Source organism: Callospermophilus lateralis, chromosome 6 (assembly GCF_048772815.1).
Source record: "Callospermophilus lateralis isolate mCalLat2 chromosome 6, mCalLat2.hap1, whole genome shotgun sequence".
NCBI classification, from domain to species: domain Eukaryota; kingdom Metazoa; phylum Chordata; class Mammalia; order Rodentia; family Sciuridae; genus Callospermophilus; species Callospermophilus lateralis.
In genome coordinates, this window is record NC_135310.1 from 25803905 (window position 1) to 25820509 (window position 16605).

The 16605-nt window shown below is 31.8% G+C and overlaps 1 protein-coding gene across 1 annotated transcript in view; it reads right to left on the reverse strand.

Moving 5' to 3' along the window:
• Positions 1-16605, reverse strand: part of Vta1 (vesicle trafficking 1) — a 67322-nt gene that overhangs the window by 39818 nt on the left and 10899 nt on the right. Inside the window, exons 2-4 of the mRNA XM_076858194.2 lie at positions 5781-5875; positions 4327-4454; positions 3565-3640 (exon numbers count right to left, since the gene is read on the reverse strand). Of these exons, the coding sequence (XP_076714309.1) occupies positions 3565-3640; positions 4327-4454; positions 5781-5875 (299 nt within the window). The remainder of the gene's footprint in view (positions 1-3564; positions 3641-4326; positions 4455-5780; positions 5876-16605) is intronic.

The following is a 16605-nucleotide window of genomic DNA, read 5'->3' on the forward strand; positions in this document are numbered from 1 at the left end:
CAGGTGTTCGGGTTGCTTCTTCTATGCTTATTACCTCCTATTATTTTTATATTTTGTGTTATATTGGTATTTTGAACCTCCTAGTATTGTTGCTATGAGACCTGACATCCTCCTTCTTCCCAGAACTTTCTTCCTTGCTGTCATATTTTTCAGGTTCTACTTATCACTAGTCAATTTTTTACCTCCCACCCTAGCTCCTAATTAAAAACTTTTAGTTTCTCTCTGCCTTTTCATTTTTTGGTCTGCTTTTTCATCTTCTTTATTTATTTATTTATTCTCCTTTTCCCATTACTTCTCATGTGCCTGCATACATAATCATAACTTGGTACAGTTGAAATGACTGCAGTGATTGTCTTATCTAAGCTTTCTGCTTTACAGGAGAGTAATTAAATCCAGAGAGGTAAGATGACTTCTTGTTCTGGAGTTCAGTGAAGCCTGGCTCTGACAACCAGAGTCTCTTTTCTTTTTAGCATAATTTTTAGGGCCAATAAGAGACAATTGGAAGACTGAACCCAGGGCCTATTGTTAACTAGGCAAGTGCTCTCCCACAGAGTCACAGCCCCAACCCTGGAAATATAATTTAAAAATACAATAACAAAAACAATTATAAAGCTCTTCTCCCCATTTTCTGATGCTATTTTAGTGTTTCTCAAACAGCATATTTTGAGGAGCAAGGGAAGGAACAATTTTGAAGAGAGTTTTGACTGTGCTGAAAATCTCTGGAACATGATGCAGTTCAGTACCACCACTGCTTTTCCCTTATAAATGAATACACTAGTTATAGAGTCCTGAAGTACATCTAAAGATTATATATTTAAAATAAAATCTGCCTACCTGAAATCCTCAACTCATTCTTTTCCCACTTTTCTGTTTCCTGTCTTTGTCTCTGCTAGTTTTTTCAAAGTACAGGATGAAACTAAAGTGGAAGTGGAAAGGAGGGAATGAGTTAAAACTGCTAAATGCTTTAAGTAACCAGTTTATACAACTAAGCTTTTTATTAGTTTTTGAAATAAGAAATTTTACAATAGTTTGTGTCTTATTTTAGGTACCTTATACTTATATCACCAGTATATACAAGTCTTACATTTACACAAAGGAACTATGAGAAAGGGCTAATGCCACTGATTGCTCTGTTTATCCATATTTGTAGGATAAAAAAAATCACAGCTAGAGTGTATTTCTCCCTATTCTACTGAAACAGAGCATCATTTAAAATTAGTGGCATTTTAGGCCATTATTTTTTTTAAAAGTTAATCTCAGTAATCATTATGAAAACTCCATTTCTAGAAACGAAAAACAATGGAACAATAACAACAGCAACAACAAAATGGAATAAAATTAAGAGAAAACAAATTTGAAACAAGGATGATCAAACTAATTGGTTTCAGGATTATGCTGATGGCATATGGCCAGTCTTACTGGCACACTTTCTTTGTAGGTTGACTTTATACATTTAGTTAATCTTCATTCATAGTAGAAAATCCTTAATCATGTAAGGATAAGATCACTATAGCATAATGGTTATGAAAACAGCTACATAATTACCTGTTAACTGTGTACTCATATATTTTCTAACTTAAAAATGTGGAATTTACAAGAAGGCCTAAGAATAAACCTCAGAACAATCAGGTGACAATACGGGCTTCCCTTTCAACTTTGGCCTTAAATTGTTTAATTTTCTTTCTTTCTCTCTTTCTCTTCCTCTGTTTCTTTCTTTTTTTTTTTTTCCTGTACCATTCCAGACCCCTCCAGGTATCTAGAGTCCCTTATTCAACAATAAAGATGCTATTTCTTATTTTGTTTTAGTGCAAGTGCAGGGCACAGGAAGTGCTTAGGTAGTGAGCTACCTAAGTGGGAAGAGTGTCAACACTTTGGGAAAATGTTTTATGCTACCTTATTGGTAGTATAATGCAAATTCTGCCTCAAAATCCTGAACTTCTTGGGAAGACTTCTCAGTGGCCTCATTTGAAGTCTTTGCCTTAGATACAATATTCAAACAACTAGGGAAACTGTCGTCAAGGGTACATGAAATTAGATGTTTCTTCTGAAATGCAGAAAAATCATAGGCTTTATGCGTGTGAAAGTGTTTAGGTATCCTTTAAATGAGAAAAACCTGTTACTTGAGATTTCAAAAAATTTTGTTTTCTTTATCTTGTTTTTTCATATTATCTGAACATTTCTAGTATTTATAACTTTACTTTCTCCTCTTGTATTTTAAATACAGATGTTTACCAAGATATCTAGTTGAACATGTTCTCCTCTCTTTTAAAATAATCCAACCTGACTTTCATAACTTGAACTGTTCTCTCTACTTTGCCATTTCTTGCCTATTTATTTCCAAGAGTGATTTCTTTTTGATGTCACCTATGCTTCAAATTTTGAAATCATAGTCTGAACATATTATTTTCTCCAATCAAAACAATCCAATGTGTATGACTCTCTACTTTGTAATTAAGGTGTACAGAATTCATCAAATTATTCTTCTTTTGCCAAATGGCTTGCAGTTCTCTCCTTCTACAGATTCCTATCATATAAACAACCCCAAAGTACAGTTCTTTACTACAACACTACACTAATCAAAGATTGCAGGCCTTCTATTATCAGTCTAATCTGGCTTATAACTTACTTTTCTCACTATTCTCCTTCACTGTCCTTTTAAGCTGGCAAAGTCCCTACTTCTAATCATCTAAGCTACATTTTATGTACAAATAAAAAGAACTTTTGCAGTTTTCATATACAATCTTTTTTTTAAAAAAAAATGCATATATCTCACAGATAGACAGTACTTTTTGATTGGAACTTTACTAAGAGTTGCAAATTATTTTTAAAAAATCGTATCATGGAACACGATGCTCTTTGTAGTATTTAAACCACCATATATCATGACTGCATCAGTCGAGTATGTAGCTCTCTTTATCTCTTTCCAGATAAATATCTTTCCTTTCACAAAACAAAATTTTCATGCCAATTGTAAAGCCTGTTACCGTGAAAACAAAACTGAATTCAAATCAATGACTTTTGTCACGTAGCCTCTATGTGGGCATGTATAAAATAATTATGTACTTCGCTTATCTTAGAATCATTATGAGAAACAAATTAATAAAATGGATATAAAGTAGCTTTTAAAGTATCAAGTTCCATATGTACTTCATGAGCAATAATACTTCTGACTAGAAATGAAATGGAAAAAATGTCCTAAAGACTTACCTCTGTTAATTTTATCAGACAACAGCGTAGAAATTTAATACTATACAGGATTAATAACATTTGAACACTTAATAAAATCAAATTCTAAACTTGTAGCTGGCTAATAAAGCTGCTATACATATGGTGAAGAGTAAAATACATGCTGGATTTAAAGAACTTAGTACAAAAAATAAAATATACTATTAAAAATAATTTTCACTTTTAAACAGTGGCTAATAAAAATTTTTTAAATTATGTTTTGTTTCCATTATATTTCTGAAGGATACATTGCTTTAAATAAATCATAAAATAATAAAATTGATAAATGGCAACATTACTCATCTTCAACTAATAAGACAATAAAGAATATACACTCACTTCATCAGTGAGTTCTCCAAATATGGTTATGACATCTATTAAAAGGCTTGCAGTATAGAAGGACTTGATCATGTTCCTAGAAGAAAAAAGAGAGTCTAGTTTAAATGAAAAAAATTACAATGTAAGATTAGCCACCTAGCTTGAAGAAGAAAAATTGCAAGGTTTATAAAACCACTTTGAAACTAATGTTTAAATAAAATCAGATTTCAAGAACACAATGGAACTCCTATATTAATGTTATTAGAAGAAAGTAACAACACTTACAAAAATACTAAAACAAGGTTTCATAGTATGGTTTTGATTTTATAAAATGTAATTAGAGTACTATCTGAATCCATACCATATCATAATGCACTTCTGTACATTTAATTATTAAATTATAATAATGACAAATCATTTGAATTGGGAGGAACACTTTAAAAATCAACATTACTGGGTTAGGCTGTGATTTTGGTGAAAACATACTCTTAGATTTTCCTAAATGTTAAGAATGGCTAATGGCTAATTAGAGTAAATTTACCTGGGGGGGGGGGGGAAACAAAAAACAGCAAAGCATGCCCTTTTTTAGCCATTTCTCTAAAAAGAAAGCCCCATATTTATAACCCCAAGTCATCCTGAAGGTCTATAATTTAAAACAAAACAAACAAACAAACAAACAAAAAAACCCTAAATCATTAAAGTTTCAAATGAAAACAAGATAATTCATATCAGGCAATAAATAAACTTATAAAGTAAATTTTAGTTTCTTCTTTCTTGACTTACTTGTGAAATCGCCCAGCACGATCTTCATTGTCTGCATACAAAAACATTTTCAAAGCATAATTCTCCAAATGAGCACAACCAACTATTTCTTGAGTAACAGCTTCATTATCACCCAACTGTTTCTTAAGCTAAAACAAAATCAGATACATAGCTCATAGTTCTGAATTTTTAAGTCTCTGCTTAAGTGCACACGAAACTAATAATCATTTAAAGTAAATTATTTTATATTCATTTCAATAAAATATAATAATGAAATCTTACAGAAAGTGGTTGTCTCTTAGTCCAATGTATTTAAAACAAAATCCAATTTTTATACAACTATGAAGAAATATACTTATGATAACATAATAGTATAATTTAGTTCTAAAGACAAAAAATAACCAAGAACAATCAGATAATATATGCAAGCATTCTTATGAAGCATCAGAAAAATATTTCAACAATATTATCCCATATACTATAAGTTACCCTAATAGTGAGATTAGAAAATTATTCCCCAAAAATATATAATTAAAAATCTTAATTTATTCTCATTTAAATTTCTTCTATCAAATATAAAAAAGAAGACTAGAAGAAGCATTATGTCTAAAAGCAGTATTTCTTAGAGCACAATGTGTAAAAAAATCTAACTCTAAATAAGATGACCAACTTAGAATTAGATTATGGAAGTTTTAAAAATTTAGACAATAGAAAATAAGCCACAGCTATCAGTGTAATAGCCTAGGAGAAAATGCATCGATATGGACTAGCCCTTAACTTTGTTAAAAGCAAACGCCGGGACAGCTGGCCACAAAAAATCACAGGGTAGCCTGATTATGAAATGAAACTACTATGCCTGGCACTGCATGTTTTATGCACTGACATTCAATCCAACCCATTTGATTTGTCCTCAATAGTCAACTCTACAGTGACCCGTGAAGTTATAAAATGTTCAAGAATGTGACTTATTAGTCACCCCCACATTCCTGCTAGGAGGGAATGATGCTAAACCCTAAGAGTAGCATGCCCTGACACTCAGAAGGGGAGGAAGAGAAGATAAGTAACTGGTGTCATTTCCTTTTTCATCTTCCACTAAAGAAAATAGCCTACTTCATCATGATAAGAGCTATTTAAGGCCTTCCAAAACAATCATCCACAGGACTATGTGAGGGAAGGTTAGAAAGGGTTTGACACTCAACAGATGATGAGCCAAAAGTGATCTACAAAAATGGGGAAAAAGATATAATCTATATAAATAGACAGTTCAACCTAATTTATACTCAACAATTCCTCTTAGAGTACGATGTAAGTACAAAAATGGTGTGTCATTTTTTTCCTCAGGTATAACGATACTGCCGAATGTTGCTAAGGGAAAGAACAAAAATGACCAATATATACACACGAGTACACAAACACACAAAATAAAATGGCATTTAAAACTCATTCTGATAATAAATTATCTGTGTTTAACTTACGGCTTCTAATTGATCCATTAACTTTGATAAAAATTTACGACATTCAGGAGTTTTACTATCAATCTTCATTCCAGTTTGCATAGCATATAAACGACCTACAAAGGAAAGAACAATAAGTTGATTTTAAACTTCCTTTTAAATGACACAAAGTTTTGCCTAATAACTAAAATAAAATTCTCATTTACTATGAATTTTATTTATAAATATGAAGGATACAAAAGTATCATCCAAATAGTAAAAGGAGGTCCATAATGATAGCACATTTTCACTAAGCAAGGAATTATATTTTGGATTATGCTTCAAAACAAACAAAACCAAGAAATGACTAGGTAGGTTAACTTGTCAAAACAATCTACAATTTAATTAGCAAGTCAAGACATTCAGAACAACCATATGTACAAGAACACTCAGACTTTCTGAACAGAGATAGTAAGAACTTTTTTAGTTATTTTTATGTAGTATCTCTTTAAATAAACCTTCTCTTTAAAAAAGAATAAAAACACTTGAGATAAGACTAAAGACCTTTGTGACAAACATTATAATTTTAACAGCATTCTCAGTGACAAGAGCTGTGAACAGTTTTGGTGTAATTACTCTTATCACTGGTATATACATTCAGGGTCTGTCATTTCCTCTAATATAAATTCAACTATATCCCCTAGCGATCCATGTAAGCACTAGTTTCCACAGTATACATGTATCATTCAAACTAAAGCACATTTATGTAGTTTTCAAATTTTCATTTTTTATAAATTATGTTTTTCATTGTTATAAATGATGCTGTGATACCATATCTCTTTGTATATACACACAAGAGTTTCCTGAGCTAGGTGCAATTCTCAGGTCCTGGTATGTGTGCCTTTTTTCATTTTGGGATTGTCTTTTATATGTCTAAATTTTAGACATTCCCAAAATGAAAAAAGGCACACATATCAGGGTGCATATAGATATAAGTGCATTCGTATCTATAATATATGCAAGCACCCATTTTTCTCTCAACTCACAAATTAAACCTAAAAATTCTTGTCAATCAGAAGACTGAAAATAGTAGTTCACTCTTTAAGTTTGCATTTTCCTGAATTCTAAAAAGGTATTAGATGTTTATGGGATAGCTCTATATTCTCCTTTGTGGATACAGAAATAAAAAAAATAAAAAAAATAAAACTTTTGCTAAATTGGTTTTCTCTTCTTTTTCTTTTCTTTTCTTTTCTTTTCTTTTTTTTTTTGGTACCAGGGATTGACCACTTAACCACTGAATCACATCCCCAGACCTTTATATTTTTTTATTTTGAGACTGGGTCTTGATAGGTTGCTTAGGGCCTTGTTAAATTTCTGAAGCTGACCTTGAACTTGTGATCCTCCTGCCTCAGCCTCCCAAGCCACTGGAATTACAAGTGTGCACAATGGTGCTGACTCAGATTGGTTTTCTTTTTAACAAAATGATTTGTAGCAAAATTCCTTACAGGTTATGAAGTAGAAATATAAATTCCTTCCCCTTCACTGGAATCTTTGTGAAACTATCTTCCCTCCCTGCTTTTCACCTAAAGACAAAATCATCTTATATTTAATAATGCTTAGTATTTATCTAACCACAATTCAAACTTCATGATAACGAGGATTTTATCCTATCTTGTTGCTGATGTATCCCTGGCATCTAGGCTAACGCTTGGCTCTGAATAAACATTTTCTGGATAGATACAAACATAAATGAAATAAAGTGCATTCTGCCCCACTGATAAAAATGTCACTTTTATCATCCATTATGTTTTCATGAAATAGGACCCAATTGTTCATCCTGCTTTTAGTCCAGTAGCTTATCACCATTTGCTTTACTATAGCATCATAATGGAATATGTTAGTTACTCCTAGGATTTACAATTCAATTATGTCTACCTGATAAACTCCTCTTTGAAAATGTATTAATATATTCACCATAGTGATTTACTGTACCCGCTATTAATTTTAATGATATTATCTGATTTTGTACTTACACAATTTTTTTTTTAGTTGTAGATAGACACAATATCTTTATTTCATTTAATTTATGTGGTGCTGAGGATCGAATCCATTGTCTCACACATACTAGGTGAGTGCTCTACCACTGAACCACAACCCCAGGCCCTAATTTTATACTTTTTAATGTCTAAGACTTTTAGACCTCTCATGTTAGACAGCTTGAAATTTACTAATGTATTTATTTCCTCATACCAAAACTAAGGATTAAATCCAGTTTCGGAAGGAAAAAATGGAGGTTCAAAATGCCATACATGGGCTGGGGCTGGGGCTCAGCGGTAATACACTTGCATGGCATGTGTGAAGCACCAAGTTTGATTTTCAGCACCACATATAAATAAAAATAATAAAAGGTCTATCAACAACTAAAAAAATATTTTAAAAATGCCATACACATTTGATACTCCCATAACAGAGTAAAGGCATGGTGCTTTTATTGTATACTAGCCAGCAAAAGTGACCACTTTGATGTACAGATACTAATTTGAAAGGCAAAAAAAAGAAAAAGAAAAAAAATGTTGAATAGCTTAAATATCCATTGCTTTGATCACACATCTGACTTAAATTCTCCTTTTCATTTCTCTTTTAACCATTCACATTATCAACCAAATATCTAGGCCTTTTTCCCATTTAACTATGCTAGATTTTAATCAGTTGCCTCAATCCCTATTAAAAATGCTTCCAAGGCTGATTCACAGGGAGTGGGAGCATGGGAGTAATAGACAAACTTTAGATAGGGCAGAGGGGTTGGATGGGAAGAGAGGGGGCATGGGGTAGTTAATGAAGTGGAATGTGATGATCATTACGATCCAAGTACAGGTATGAAGACATGAATTGGTGTGAATATACTATGTATACAACCAGAGATATGAAAAATTGTACTCTTTATATGTAATAAGAATTGTAATGCATTCTTCTGTGATATATAAATAAAAAAATTACATAAAAATACTCAAGGGATGCAAGTAAGAATAAAACATAATGCCATGAAAAAAATGCTTCCAAAACCACTCATATTTCTTTTGAGTTATTCGAGTCTTGTGCCTGACTAAAGCATGCTGTTTTACTTAAAACTATCAGAACTCCCTAACCACTTCTTTTCTGTGTGCTGTCCTTGTCCTTTCAGAGTTTGTGCTATGTTTCTTTTCTTTTAAAAGTGTATCATATGAGCTCTTTAAATAATAAAAATATTGGCTGTAAATACTATGTCCAGTCTTTTAATTTTTGAATGTTATTTTTAAATAAAGTACCTTATAATGCTTATGTAGCCCAAACTACTATTTGTGACAATCCTCCAACCCCAACAAATCTAAGTCTGGAAAGTTCTTTTATCTCCAGAGAATTAAATAATCAGTTATATGACATTTCTGTTTTTTTCTATGGTTTAGTCTTTTCAATTTAACTCTAGTCTAACTTGTATTTCCCAAGTTACTGGTATCTGTTTCAAAATCACTTAATATGCTAATCTTTTCTACAGTGGTTTATGGTTTCTTCTGTAATGCTTTTTGGCTATTTGATTTTTGCTATCATCCCATATCATGTCATCTTCTTCCATAATAACATCTATAAATGATAATATAATTTTTCTTTCCCTAAATTTAATCTTACTATGCCTTACTGTACTGCCCAAATTCCTGAAGGCTAATAGGGTCCTTGCTCTTATTTTTAAGAAGGCGACTTCCAGTAGAGAATAGGGATTAGAATGCCAGGTTGCATGCACATTGCTCATATTTTCTTAACAGAGCCAGTACCCTCAGTTACACTGAAGCTAAGATCTTTGAGACTCACATATCCCAGGATTCAGAAAACAACTGCCTGGAGTGTACAAAGAAAACATTACCATTTTTGACTGGGTACTTTTATTTCATTCTTCTAAATTTTATATTTTTACATATCTCATGATATATATTAGTACATCAATATAATTTACAAATAATATACACAAAAGAGATTTAGGTTCATTTAAAAATATATATATGGGCAGGTGATCAATCAAAAGGTTGAGGATCATGGCCCTACTGCATGACTAATTCTCTTAATTATGATGAGATATTTTCTTGCCCCAACTAGGACAGTTTCCTCCCTACGCCCTTATTCCCCCTATTTCAGGTCCCTGGATAACTACTGCTTAATCAGCATACCCCTTTACATCTTCTCAGATCTCTTTCTCTGACTTAACTAAAACCTGATGTCACATGAAGAAATCACTTATAATTTCAGTTCTTTTGAGTAGTGAGGGATTTAAAAAAAAATTCTCTCACATTCCTCTTAAGATTGGCATGTTTTCCTCTTCACATACTTAAATCTACTGCTATTTAAATTTCAATATTTTCTCAATGTCTTCTCAACACTCCGGTCTTGGGCTCATGCCACCCTCTGCCATCTAAACATGTTACTCTTGTAATCGCCCATGAACTTTGGGGTCTTTTCTTGTCCCTTCATCATCTTGAAAACTTTGTTGTTACATAGATACTCAATACCATGGTAAAGACAGTAACCATTTCACTTGATTCTTCCCATCTTCCTTTCTAAAAGATACCTCTATCATCAAGGATTATAATGTACTTAGTCAAGAGTAGATTCCCTAGTATTCTTCAAAGCAAACTAAGGCCATGTAAGTAAGACTAACATCATACAACTTATGGAAAGTCTCCTTAAAAGAAAAAATGACATCAGAGGAAAGATCTTACTGATCGTCTCTCTCTTTTCTCCTCCTTACTGCCGAGAATGAATATGTGAGATGACTAGGTTTTAGCATTCATCTTAGTCTACATGTAACCCTAAAAATTACAACTGTGCTAGTTAGTAACTTTGAAACTAGAATGAGCTTCAGGGAGATGGTACAATGGCACTGCCACTATAAGCCTTTCTTTTAAAAAAGGGATTCAATCCTTATTTTACTTAGCCATTATTAACATTAGTTTTTTGCAATAAGCAAGCAAATCTAATTCTAATGTAACCCCAGCAACATGTTCTTAATTCTTACTGACCCCAATAATTTTATGTACTCTAAATTACACTCTGACCATCCCACAATTAAATTAACATTTCAAAACGCTGTAGTGCCAAAATAATCACCCACTCTCTGAATGCAATCTCCTTTTCTTCCAAAATTTAACTTTGCACATTACTACAGGCTTCCAGTCAGCTGGCTCCTCTCTATTCCCTTCACTATTTTGTGAAACCAGACTTAATTTTATAATATACTTTTCAACAATGTTATTGTCCTATCTCCTCTACCTCTAAAACTTTTTATTACATCCCTCTGGCAAAAGTATACTTGTATATAATACCATTTATCTTTTTCCTCTATGCCTGCATCTAAATAGCAAAAACTGATAGAAGATAGCATCATTAAAAATATAACCATTCCACTGTTCTTCCCGCTCCCTTTCCCTTCGTTCCCTTCACCTAGTCCACCAATCTTCTATTTTGATGGAATCCTTCCTTCCTTCTCTCTCCATCCCCCTATTTTATACTAGCTTCTGCATATCAGAGAAACCATTTGATCTTTGGCTTTCTAAGTCTGGCTTATTTCACTTAACATGATTGTCTCCAGTTCCAGCCACTTACCAGAAAATGCCACAATTTCATCATCCTTCTTTATGATTGAGTAATATACTATTGTATATATTCACCAAATTATTTTATCCATTCATCTGCTGAAGGGCACCTAGGTTGGTTCCACAGCTTGGCTACAGTGAAGTGTGCTGCTACAAATACTGATGTGACTGAATCCCTGGAGTGCACTGATTTTAGATCTTTTGGATATATGCTGAGGAGTGGGACAGCTGGGTCAGATGGTGGTTCCATTTCTAGTTTTTTGAGAAATCTCCATAATATTTTACATCTGGGTAAAATGTGCATACATATATCTTCTCTGAAAAAAAGATCAAGTTGGTTCCATTTCACCATACCCACCTTGATCATTGAACTCTTATCCTTTAGAGTTAACCTAATGCACCTGAAATTAAGTGTAAATGATAAGACAGTTTATGGGACTTGCATGAATATATATATGCATATGTGTGTGTATGTATATATGTGTGTGTGTGTAAATATATATATATATATATATATATATATATATTTAGTCTTAGCAAATAATAAGGACATTATTATATAGTAACATTCTTAATTGAAAAACTGGATCCTCTCAGAATGCCTTAGGACAAAAATTGGTTTGGCATAGTTTCATAATAACTTCAGTGATTTACAATTCTTAAGTACAGAAAATTATCACAAGCTGTATTTTCTAATATAAACAAAAGTGAGAAGATCTTAGATCTACTTATTAAAATTCGTAAGTATACTAAAATATTTTTTGCCATAGGGATGGAAAAATGATTACTTTAATACGGAACTCTATAATTCATTTCAGCAACAGCAATATGAAAAATTAATGTTTACCATGGAAAATACCTACCAAAGCAGAACAAATAAATGTGTAGTTAAAATCATCTATAAGAAAATAATCTGATTTATTTCATAACAGAAATGTTTATTTTTTATGAATAAATATCATTCAATGTTAAGTTATGAGGCATGTTTGCAAAAGGATTAAATACTTCTAACCTGATGTTAGTTTAATGTGAGGCATTTAGGAAACATTTATTAATCCTAAAGGTATATGTAATTCAAAGTTCCATGGAGCCTGAACATAAATATTCTAAAAGTTTGCTTATCCTTGACAAAAATAAAACACATGATATAAGCACAAAAAGATATATCAAAGCAAATGTGAAGAGTGAAGTTTCTTAGGTTAAAGAAATGTGGCACTCAAATAGGATATTTATTGATATTTTGAAGCAAAATTTCATTCCTAAAAGTAGAACTGAAGATACTATTCTAAGTATATTGAAAATACCTGCTACATGATTAGTGTTATTGTTTGTGAAGGGACTTCTAAGTCAAATATTAAATTACAAAATTTTTATGTAGGTATACCTTACTATTTTCCAAAGTAAAATAACAAAAACACCCCCTTGTATACAATTTGACATTAAAAAAAAAAAAAAAAAAGGAAGGAAGCATGAATGGGTATGTACTAAAGGGTATTTCCTTATCCATTAAATAAATATTTTTGGAGCACATGTTATAATATAACAATATGAAGTTAACAATTACTTCAGACCTTCTAAAATTAAAAAAAAGTTATGAAAAAGTAATATACAGGTTTTTTATTTTCTATAAAATAAGCAGACATTCACTTTGATCCTGAATGTTAGCACTGTGCCAATACAGAGCAGGCACTGACTATATGTGATTAAAATGAGACCACAGAGTCTACCTCTGGTAATGATGAAACAACAACTTATCATTCCATTTTATATACCTGCACAAAATATAGGAAACAAGTTTTCAGAAAACAGAAAAAAGACAGCAGATCATCAGAGCTGGAGAAAAGAACAGAAGTGGTGACATCATTGACTAGCCCTGCACTGTGCCTGGAGGCACATTCCAAATTAAGGGTCAAAGAGGAGAATTCCAAGAAGACTGTGTCCTCCAGTTGAATTGAGAAATCTGAATTCAAGGAGACTGAGGCAGTTATATGTTGAAAGGCAGCAGAGTTGTGAAGAGTGATTAGCTGAATGCTACTATGTTCATGTGTACGGGAAAACTCCAAAAGGCCAGCAGAACAAACAAGAGCTACAGAACATTTAAGTTCCAATGAGAGTAGACCCAGATGTTTGCCCTGGGTGTTCAGTAGACTCCAACATCCATACCTTAATAGTATGGTTTACCTGTCCGTGGAGCAAAGGCTATTTTATACTTGCCTCAAAGCTAAAAACAAAAACAAAAAGAAACAACAACAAAGGCACAAAAGGATTAAAATGAACTGCAAATAACTTGGTCAGATCAAACCCATTTAAAGTAAGACCACAAATGTCAGATATTAATGAACTTAAATTTACCATGTCCTGCATTCAACAACAACAACAAAAATCACTAAGTATGCCAACAGATTAAGAAAATGTGACCCATAACAAAACAATGAACAGATCAAACAATATCAAAATAATGGAAATAGCAGATATAAGTCAGTACTAGGAAATATACTATGAAAAATATTTAAAGAAACTGAGTTAAAAGGAGAAATGGAACATAACACAAAGGAACTCAAATGGAAATTCCTAGGGATAAAAAATATAATACCTGACATGAAAAACTAACTGGCTATGATTAATATTATAGATACCAAAAAGGAAATGATTAGTGAACTTCAGAACATGGCATTAGAAACTAACCTAAAATAAAACAGGGAGAAAAATGATTGTTTAAAAAAAAAAATCTACAAGGCTCAAAGACCTTGTTTTTGGATTATCCATGTAACTGAATTCCTAAAGAAGGGAGAAGAGTGTCAAAAAAACAAAAACAAAAACAAAAAACCGCTGAAAAAATTTTATATTTTTCAAAAATGAAGATGGGAAAGAAAGCTTATTTTTCAAACAACAAAAGCTAAAAGAATTAAATGACAGCAAACCTGCAAAATAAATGATAAAGATCTTCAAGGGAACAAAAAGACATCAGATTTAAAACTTGGATCTACACAAAAGAATAAAAAGAGATGAAAATTGTATTCATGTGGTCAAGTTTTAAAAAATTATTTTCTCATTTTATAAGCATCTTTAATTGGAATGTATATTTAAAAAGAAAAAAAAATCTATTAGAGGCTATATAGCATATGTGTATGTACATAATAAGACAACCACAGAAAATGACAGGAGAGGTGAAAAAAAAGTAATTACCTTATATGTGAGGTTATATATTATACCATGATAATATTATATATTATACCCAGCAACTTGGAAAGGAGGCTGAGGCAGGAAGACTGAAAGTTTAGAGGGAAGCCTGGGCAACTTAGCAAGACCATATTTCAAAATAAAAAATAAGGAGTTGATGATATAGCACTGAAATAAGTAAATAAAATTAAGAGTTATATAAAAAAATTATGACCCTGATCTATTATTTTGAGTTTATTATCAAAGAAAGCAAATCTCCACAAAGTGAGGTGTATTTGCCCAAGGGCACACAGCAAACAAGTGTTAGGTTGAGTTTGGCACCAGAGTCATTTTTCTTTATACATGCACATAAAATTATATATAACCACATATTTAAGTTTGTGACCCATAAGAAAATGTGACCCATAACAAGAAGAAATAAACCAACAATCAACATATCAAACAGTATCAAAATAATGGAAATATCAGATGTAAGTCAATAGCAGGAAATATGTTATGAAAATATTTAAAGAAATTGAATAAATGGAGAAATGGAACATAACACAAAGGAACTCAAATGGAAATTCCTAGAGATGAAAAATGTTTTCTGCACCATGCTTTTGTATACTATGTTGTAGACATCTTCTGTAATAAATATAGCTCCATATCATTTACCTAGTTACATAATATTCTATTATATTAATGTACAATAATGTACCTGAACTTGCCCATACTGGCATTTAGATTTCTCAATTTTAATTATTATAAAAAACAGTTAAGATACCTTTATATGTCTACTTTTTACAGTGTCAACATTGCCTTTAGGTAAAGTCTAATACACTGGACTAACACATTAAAAAGTCTAGTTCTCTTCATATGGTGACTGTTTAATCAACTTGTGATCATTACAGATTAAGAAGATACTAATCTGATAGAAATCTTACTGACCCAATCATTAATTGGCTGATTTTTTTTTCTTGAAAGAACTGAGGCCTTAGGAGAGTAGGTGGTACCCGAAGTTATAGAACAGATGGTAATGCATATAATTTTATATTTTAGTTCAAGAAAATGATGCTCACTAAAGAAAACTGAATGGAATGTGGCAAAATGCTAATGGTGATGATTTTAAGTATGAAGCTATGTGCTTCCTTTATTTTTTTCTATGCATTACAAATTTTCTATTGTAAGTACATATTATTTAGACCAATGGTTTTCAAGGGAGGCAAAAGTAACACTGCTTTTTGGGGAAGCCAGAAAAGTGGCGGCTTACTTATTTTTTAATTTTGTAATCTGTTAATGCAATGTCAGGGGGGACCATTTAAAACAGTGATATACTGAAATGTGCTGGGCAATCCTGACAAGAATTCGCCCTTCAAGATGCTAACAGTGTTTCCAAAGATAAACAATAATAAATTGAGGTTAAAAACAAAAACACACAAAAAACAAAACTGAGAAGCCCTGTTAAAGCACAGTGGGATGGGAGGGTAAATATGATCCATCTGTGATGAATTTGAGCAAAAGCAGGAACTAAACAAACATGGTTATTGAACCTATTATAGAGAATCCTATGCTGCTCAAAAAAGGACATAAAGTTACACTTTGAAAAGCAAATGTAATTAATATTTAAAAAAAATCCTTATCAAAGATGTTTACATTTGCCTGGGTACTAAAGAAAGAAACGAAAGCTCAAGATGTGTTATTTGACTCCATAGACCCCTATTCCTTCAAGCTCATGTTGTTTTTTTTTTCTTAAGAGATATAAAATGATTTATTTTATTCAAGAAAAGAGTATTAAAATGACTACTGTTACAAAATAAAATTAGTATTTGTATGTATACCCATAAAAACAAATGATGAACGGAATGCTGATTAAGTTGGTAGTATACTCTTCTGTGAATTTTTGTTATTAACCTGTCATTCCCACAGTATAGTATCCTGAAGTAGTCTATAATAAAAAAAAAGAAGTACTTAAGCAAAAGAACTATGGTCTCCAATTTATCATTCAGATTCTGAAACCAGCAAAGAAATAAAAGAACTGCTTTTATTTACTAGTTAAGCTTGTCTGACTTTTAAAAATCCAATTTCTGTGT